Consider the following 8,900-nt stretch of genomic DNA (forward strand, 5'->3'; position numbering starts at 1 on the left):
TGTGAAGTCAGAAGGATTTCACTGTCACTGCCGCTGAAAATGAACCTGCCATTACCATAGACAACTGAGACACGAGGTTATCAATCCCAATTATGCATGTGGCTATTAAGCTGCCACTCCTTACAGATGACCCACCCCCACATCTAACTTCAAAAAAGTCCTATCCACCTGTTTCCGCAAGACTTTACTGTAGCATTATCTGCGGGACACTTCCGGTTAACAGCAGACATACAAGCTCACGTCGTGTCGCAGATGCAACCGTTGTGAACTTGTAGATCACACTCGGCTGCGACGCCGGAAATGCCGCTCGCCTTCTGCAACATGCACGATGGGATGTTGGAAAGTTGTTTATAGGGCAGGGTTTCTCAAAGTGGCACCACCCTAGGGTGCCGTGATGCAAGGGTGCTGCAGAATACTTTGATGTCTGGAATTCATCAACATCATTTCAGTTGAACCTCTTTGTAAACAGACCTGAGTCGCACAGTACTTGGTGCGTTCTTGTTCAATCTGCACAAAATCGCTTTGCCAAAAATAGCAGATCTACAAGCTCACAAGGTGTCACTGAGCTTGTAGATCTACTATTTTTGTTGAATGTTCCTGCCAAGGTTCAAGTGGTTAAATATAAAATCTGTCCTTATGGAAACTGGAAACAATAGTTTTCCTTGTGACATACTGTAAAGCTTTAAAGACATTGGGGGGGACATTGTTAAGGTACAGTTAACTCACAGCATCAGTAACCTCAAGGACCCACAACAATTAAAGGGTCAAGGGAGGAAATAGTGCCAAAATTCCCCTCTACTAGAATGATTCCCTCCTCTTCACAATGAAAGGCCTCTATGAGAATACCAGAGATGACATCTCCATATAAGTGTCCCACTCAAAACTGCATCGAGCATCAGAAGACAGGCGACTTGAAGATGATGTCCGTAAATTAAACGGTCGAAAGACACAAGAGTTCAAATCCTGGAGGTGGACAGGTATGTATGTCAGTCTACAGAGAGTATATAGCGGAAATAAGCTTCTGTTAAAATAAGCTAGATTTAATATGCTGTCAGAGGACCTGCATGGTTTAATACTCACACAGTAACATTCTGAGTGTTCATTTCACTGGATGGAGGTAAATGGACCCTTATGGGTCCATTTGACTGCTTTTATACACTCCATGTGTACACTTGTACACTCTGGACTTTACAGTGCAGGTGGGAAACGGTACTCTCAAATTCATACACATCTGCTAAAAGGCAGAGGTTGGTGGATTTAATATGTATGCGTGCGTGTTCTAAACCACAGAATGATATGACAAAGGCATTGCCAAACAGCAGGACCAACAATGACCCAGCAATGTAAAGGTACCTTAATTTAACGAGTGTAACATTTTTACTTCCGTTACTCATATAGCCTACGTTTTTTCGCCCTTACTTTTGCTGTGTGGAAAACGAAGGGGGATAGCCTGTGGGATACGTTTTACTTTTTAGTGGCTCAACCAAATAGTGTGTTCACCACCTTGGTGATGCTTAATTCAGCTAAAGTTGTGCATTACTGTTAGGCTGGCATTAGCCAGACAGATAACATGGATCCGATTCACTCACATGTTCCTCCACAGTGGAGGAACGTGTGAGTGAATCAATCCATGTTATCAGTCTGGCTAATGCCAGGCTACATTACTGTAGGCTAAATGTGAGCCTGACTATCGAACCTCTACTCTTTTTTCTTTCTCTCTCTGCCATCTGATTAATCAGAAATGGCATTGAAAAGAAATATTGAGAAAGAGGGGACTCTCTCTGAATCTCATTTTTGCTCTTCTTGCTAATACTTTTCCTTGTAGGCAGTGTTAAAATATCAGGTGTACACAGACACCAGAAAAGCTCAGGTTTTCATGGTGCATGAGTTTCATCAGCACAAGCTGAAGTGTTACTCTGGAACCAAAAAGAAATAGCGTGGCTCTAAGGTGAAACTAGCTTCTAGTCTAATCCCCAGAACCAAGAACAGGTGTTCTTGATGAATCTATCATGGTTAAAATAGAGTACAATGGGTTTGTATAGGAAGGGGGTGTGTCTGATAAAATTTAACAAATATCTAAATAATGAATCAAGCAACTTCAAAACTGTCTCTGGGGTGCTCACAAAAGTCTGAGTAGATGTTAAAATGACCCCAAACATGTTTGAAAGTGAAATATCCCTTTAAGGCTGCCTTGAAATTTGAAAAGACACCAGGCCTATGGACGATATATATACTGTATAGATTTTTTAACTTGCTTTTTGTTAACCTCTAAACAACAGAAGTGAAGGTTTTGGCCATGCTTAACTTGAATTAATTTCCCAGTGGATTCCTCGCGACTCGCGTCAGTGCAACCACACTTGCAATTTCCCAGAAATGCACATTTCTAGTTATTATTATATTACTATTATAATATTAATTAATTATTAATGAATACATAATATATAATATGTTTGTAAAAAAAGAAAAAAAAACTTTTTTAAACCATTGATACTTCAGTTGACCGGGGTTCCCCAAGGGTCAATACTTGGTCCCCTCCTTTTTCCTATACACCAATCTCTCTTGGCTGAAATAGTCGATCTACAAGCTCAAAACGTGTCGTGGCATGCTGTGAGTTTGTAAATCTGCTATTATCGCAGATTGTCACTTATTATGCTATGGTCAGTTCATATGAATTTAGTACAATTCAGAACCCAGGAAATGGGTTTCAAAATGTCTATGGGATTTACAGATCAGAGATGAAAACAGCACATAGACTTTACTGATAGTGAGTAATGCAAAATAAAATACAAATATATAAAAGGGAGACAAATACGAGTGAAAATGGTCTCATCTATTAGTCATGAGGTTTGGGGTGTATCTGCAGAGCGATATGCAGTGCCATGAATAATCATAGTGCATTAACACCAGCATGCATCCATCTTCAGTGCCAGCCTGCCTCTGCGTTATGTCTGGTGAATGAATCCCTGCTGTGTTTGGTTAATATTGTTGAGTCATAAGGTGGGAGGGAGAGACTCCCCTCACTTCTGCAGATGCCATGTTTATAAACGCTTTGAGCTCCTGCTTGCTTTGAAGATGAAAGGAGGGAGCTCGATGTTCATCATTTTCATCTCTCAGGTTTGTGGGGTGGAGTTATTTCAGCCCCCCGTTTCCAAAGCACCCTAAACAGCCACATAGTCTCTGTGATCAAAATAATAAGATTTAAATAATGTTTCAAATTTGCCCAACCAACAAATAAAACTGAACCAATCACACAACGCATATTTGCACCACAGGGAATGATATATCATTGTGAGTTCTGCCCGGGTTAGCAAATTCATTGAAATTAATAGGAGGGGACGTCCATAAATACGGTATATGTAGTGTACCGCTAATCTTGGATAGCGCTCACGCCACAGTTGGCCAAGGAATAATTTCTTCAATATTTTCCCTTTTCAAAAAAAAGATAAAAGCCATATAATGTAGCATTAGCATGCATGCAACATCCAATCATAATCCAATTGGAATCGCATGTTGAGGGACCTCTATAGAGTGCACCTAGCTCTAAAAAACACTTCTGTCCATAGATTGCGCTACAAATGCAAACAAATGCACATTCAAACTCCATTTTTCGCCACACAGCTTCCGTGTCCCAATGGCTACATCCAACGACTGACACAACCCTGGGTAGGCAAGCAGGCCTGGCGCCCTGAGTAATGTGCTTTTCTAGTTTTAACTGGACAAGATGGGGTCTAAATGGCTTCCAGCAACAGAACACCTTTCAAAACACCTCTTTTTGAGATGCTCTTCCAAAGCTTCCCTCTAATTTTACAAAGAATTGCTTATGCTTTTCAGAGAGCTCTTAATCCGACGCCTCCCTTTCTTCAAGGTCTGCTTCGCTGCCTCTTTGGCCTCTGCAGAGTGTTCAGGGCTGCCAACCGTATCTCCTGATCTCCTCTTCCAGAAGCAGAACTTTTTCCAGACACTCTTCTTTTTGCATTTGTTGTTGAGGCGCGCTTCCAGAGCCTCCCTCTCTTTAGCCCAAATAATTTCTTTTTCGGCAAGTTTGGCGTTCTCCTCTCTCAGAGTGTTGTTCTCAGCCTCTAGTTGCCTCAGTCTCAATTGATAATCCATGTCTGTTTGGGATGATGGTTGCTGAGGTTGAGGCTCATGAGGATGTTCCTCCTCCTGGGGTGCAAAACAGTGCGACTTCAGTTTATCTCGAAGTTCAGTGAGGATCTGGATCTTCTGGTCTAGGATCTGTAACAGGGTAGCACATGAGTCCACTTCATAATCCATCTGCTCTATTTTCTCCAACACCTTCTCATGCCCCCACCAGCGGAATGACTCCTGTAAGACAGCTTGGTGGTCTTCTAGAACCTGTTTTTCAATCAGGTCTGCTGTTGCCAGACTTGCTCGGAAATCCACAGAATTCCTCCTCGCTTTCTTGGAGGGGGCTGGATCAGGTTGTGGGGGTCGGTTGTGTTCGATAACCTGTTCATCAATCTCCACCCTCTGAGACTCTGCCGCCTCATTGACGGTAAACAACCGCAGAGACTCTTCCTCATTCTGTTCACAGAGCTGTTTGAGGTTGTCTCTCCGTGAACTGCTTAGCCTGTCCTCATCGTGAATTTCTAGCTGATTGACTGGGTGAATTCTGGGTCGACCCATTTTTAGTACGTTGTTGGGGTCAACCGGCAGCTCCTTCACCCTGTTAGCATAGTGTAGCGTGTTGCATGTATTTTCACATGATGTCATACCAGGAGATATGGTTGCAATCATGCAAGTACGGGAGTTCTTCCCAACAAAGGAGTCTCTGAGGACCTGAGTGAGCTTGCTGCCCCTGAAGGGAGTGTGAGACTGTTTGCGTCCCAGAGCCCTGATGCACTCCTTTAGTGCCAGCAGACTCTTGTTAATCTCGGCTCTCTCCAGGACAGTCTTGCGGTTGGCACTGGATGTGTCAGCTCCTCTCTCATTCCCAGCCAGGTCGATAAGCGAGAACTTCCCGTGCAACTCCCCCTTCCTCCGTAGAATAATCTGGAACACGGCGTGGCTCCTAGAAGAGTGTGCGTTGGCTGAAGTCTTACCCGAAATTCTGCAGCTGTTTCCCACTTCTATGAGTTTGAGAACATCCTCCATACATCTGATGTCTTTCTCCTGTAGTCCAACCACCTGAACCTGCTGTTTACCATCCTCCAACACCTTCAACTTAGCTTTACCATTCAGCAGATCAAATACCTTCCCATTATAGATTTCAAAGAAGGTTGCAAACACTTGTAGTCCTAATGTTGCATAGTTGGGTTTCTTCAACATGAGGAATACATCCTGAGCAGTTAATGCATAGATTCCTTTGGAACAATCCTGCATCTCTCCAGAAGAATCTCCACTCATAGTATGTGTTTTTCCACTTCCTGTCTGTCCGTAGGCGAAGCAGGTAGCCATACCTCTCTCAAAGATAGTCTCCACCAGAGGCCCGGCTGTGAACCTGTACACCATCTCATTGGTTGTGGAGTCATCAAAGGCATAGTCAAAACGGAAGGTCTGGTTCTCCATGTAACGGGTAAGGTCCACCTTCTGTTTGGGTTTGTGGACCATCACCATGTCTTTACTGGGAATAGTTATTACATCCAGGTGCTTCATGGTTAGTTCCTTATTGCTCAGTGGACGCTTCCTTATGCAAACACATATTTTGTGTTTTACAATAAGGTCTGCTGTGGTCAGAGGTCTGTAGTCTAGACTAGGTGGACAAGCCCTGATCATGTACCTGATTCCATAGTTAGGAGTGATGGTGTCATCCTGTGGTCTCTTCTCCCTCAGTGCCTGCTGCTGTAGATCTTTCTTCTGGAGTTTCTTCGCCTTCTCCACACAGTTGAAATGTCTCCTCGCGTTCAGGAGTTGTCGTGTCTGAGCCTGTGTTGGCTGTCCACGCTGTTTAGCTTGGGGAGGGTGGGCTGGTTCAGGCTGTATGGGTCGATTGTCATCAAAAAACGATTCCTCTGTTTCCACCACCTGAGACAAGGCCGCCTCATGGAGGGTAAACAGCTGGGGAGACACTTCCTCATTCTGCTCACAGAGAAGTTTGACATTGTCTCTCTGTGATGAGCTGCTTAGCCAGTCCTCGTCCTTAAACGCTAGCTGATTGACTGTGTGAATGCTGGGTCGACCCCATTTCATTACCTGGTTGGGGTCAACCGGCAGCTCCTTCACCCTGTTAGCGTAGTGTAGCGTGTTGCATGTATTTTCACAAGATGTCATACCAGGAGATATGGTTGCAATCATGCATGTACGGGAGTTCTCCCCAACGAAGGAGTCTCTGAGGACCTGAGTGAGCTTGCTGCCCCTGAAGGGAGTGTGAGACTTTTTGCGTCCCAGAGCCCTGATGCACTCCTTTAGTGCCAGCAGACTCTTGTTAATCTCGGCTCTCTCCAGGAGAGTCTGACAGTCAAACTTGGACGTATCAGCTCCTCTCTCGTTCCCAGCCAGGTCGATGAGCGAGAACTTTCCGTGCAACTTCCCATTCCTCCGTAGAATAATCTGGAACACGGCGTGGCTCCTAGAAGAGTGTGCGTTGGCTGAAGTCTTACCCGAAATTCTGCAGCTGTTTCCCACGTCTATGAGTTTGAGAACATCCTCCATACATCTGATGTCTTTCTCCTGTAGTCCAACCACCTGAACCTGCTGTTTACCATCCTCCAACACCTTCAACTTAGCTTTACCATTCAGCAGATCAAATACCTTCCCATTATAGATTTCAAAGAAGGTTGCATACACTTGTAGTCCTAATGTTGCATAGTTGGGTTTCTTCAACATGAGGAATACATCCTGAGCAGTTAATGCATAGATTCCTTTGGAACAATCCTGCATCTCTCCAGAAAAATCTCCACCCATAGTATGTGTTTTTCCACTTCCTGTCTGTCCGTAGGCGAAGCAGGTAGCCATACCTCTCTCAAAGATAGTCTCCACCAGAGGTCCGGCTGTGAACCTGTACACCATTTCATTAGTTGTGGAGTCGTCAAAGGTGTAGTCGAAGCGGAAGTTCTGTCTCTCCAGGTAGCGGGTCAGGTCAACCTTCTGTTTGGGTTTGTGGACCATCATCATGTCTTTACTGGGAATAGTTATCACATCCAGGTGCTTCATGGCTAGTTCCTTCTTGCTCAGTGGGCGTTTCCTCACGCAAACACATATTCTGCGTCTTTTAATCAGGTCTGCTGTGGACAGAGGTCTGAAGTCTAGACTGGCTCGGAAAGCACACTTCCTACTCACATTCTTGGGGGGAGCCGGTTCAGGCTGTGTGGGTCGGTTGTCTGGTGGAACCTGTTCCTCCTTTTCCAACATCTGAGACACTGTCACATTGAAGGTAAACAACTGAGGAGACACTTCCTCATTTTGTTCACAGAGCAGTTTGAGGTTGTCTCTCTGTGAACTGCTTGGCCTGTCCTTGTCTTGAAACTTTAGCTGCTGATTGACCTTGTGGATCTTGGGTCGACCCCATTTCATTACCAGGTTCGGGTCAACTGCCAGTTCCTTCACCCTGTTAGCGTAATGTAGTGTGTTGCGTGTATTTTCATACGATGTCATACTTGGAGATATAGTTGCAATCATGCACATACGGGAGTTCTCCCCAATGAATGAGTCTCTGAGGACCTGAGTGAGCTTGCTGTCCCTGAAGGGAGTGTGTTGCTGGTTGCGTCCCAGAGCCCTGATGCACTCCCTTAGTGCCAGCAGACTCTTGTTAATCTCAGCTCCCTCCAGGCAAGTCTGGCGGTCGGCCCTGAAGGTGTCAGCTCCTCTCTCGTTTCCAGCCAGGTCAATGAGTGAGAACTTCCCGTGTAGATTCCCCTTCCTCCGTAGAATAATCTGGAACACGGCATGGCTCCTAGAAGAGTATGCGTTGGCTGAAGTCTTACTTGACCTTCTGCAGCTGTTTCCCACTTGTATGAGTTTAAGTACATCCTCCGAACATCTGACATCTTTCTCCTTTAGTCCTACCACCTGAACCTGCTGTTTATCATTCTCCAACACCCTCAGCTTAGTTTTACCATTCAGCAGGTCAAACAACTGCCCATTGTATATTTCAAAGAAGGTTAAGTATACTTGTAGATCTAACTTTGCATAGTTGGGTTTCTCCAACATGAGAAATACATCCTGAGCAGTCAATGCGTAGATTCCTTTTGAGCAATCCTGGTTTTCTCCAGATAAATCTCCTCCCATTGTATGTGTTTTTCCACTTCCTGTCTGTCCGTAGGCAAAGCAGGTAGCCATACCCCTCTCAAAAATGGTCTCTACCAGAGGCTTGGCTGTGAATCTGTACACCATCTCATTGTTTGTGGAGTCATCGAAGGTGTAGTCGAAGCAGAAGGCTTGGTTTTCCTGGTAGTGGGTCAGGTCCACCTTCTGTTTGGGTTTGTGGACCATCACCACGTCTTTACTGGGAATCGTTATCACATCCAGGTGCTTCATGGTCAGTTCCTTCTTGTTCAGTGGACGCTTCCTGATGCAAACAGATATTCTGTTTCTTTTAATAGGGTCTGTTGTAGAGGTTGTTGTTACTTGAGAATTATCCTTCCTCATTTTGTTTTGCGGTTCAGGTTGTGAGGCCAGCCTGGCACGGCTCACCACCACTCTGTGAACTCTGGATGAAGAGTCAGTACTTTTAGAGGGCACTGTGCGATGGTTCTTCACAATTTTATGCATCGCAATTTTATTAGTTTTAACATTTCGCTGCCCATTACCGCACCGTATATCCACATTCCTACCAACTTCAATTGTCCCAAAAGGGCATGCCATTACTTTACTTAAATTATCAAGTATTCTAACCAAATTGATACATTTGTTTATATGGAAAATAAAATATAATGAGAGTTAGACAGTCAGTCAGACATTGGAATGTAACTAAATTTGGCATTGTTTTAATGTTTTAAATA

General features: G+C 44.4%; 1 protein-coding gene across 1 annotated transcript; it reads right to left on the reverse strand.

The window, feature by feature from the left end:
* Positions 1-3,804: 3,804 nt before the first annotated feature.
* LOC308290751 (uncharacterized protein) lies at positions 3,805-8,670 on the reverse strand (the record flags this gene model as incomplete). The annotated part of the gene is made up of 2 exons (XM_080732660.1): positions 3,805-4,356; positions 4,471-8,670. The coding sequence occupies 2 exons, from the start codon at positions 8,668-8,670 to the stop codon at positions 3,805-3,807; spliced, it is 4,752 nt and encodes a 1,583-aa protein (XP_080588786.1).
* Between the last annotated feature and the right edge of the window lie 230 nt (positions 8,671-8,900).

The sequence above is a fragment of the Nannobrachium achirus genome (genome assembly GCF_963921795.1).
Source record: "Nannobrachium achirus genome assembly, chromosome: 9".
NCBI classification, from domain to species: Eukaryota; Metazoa; Chordata; class Actinopteri; order Myctophiformes; family Myctophidae; genus Nannobrachium; species Nannobrachium achirus.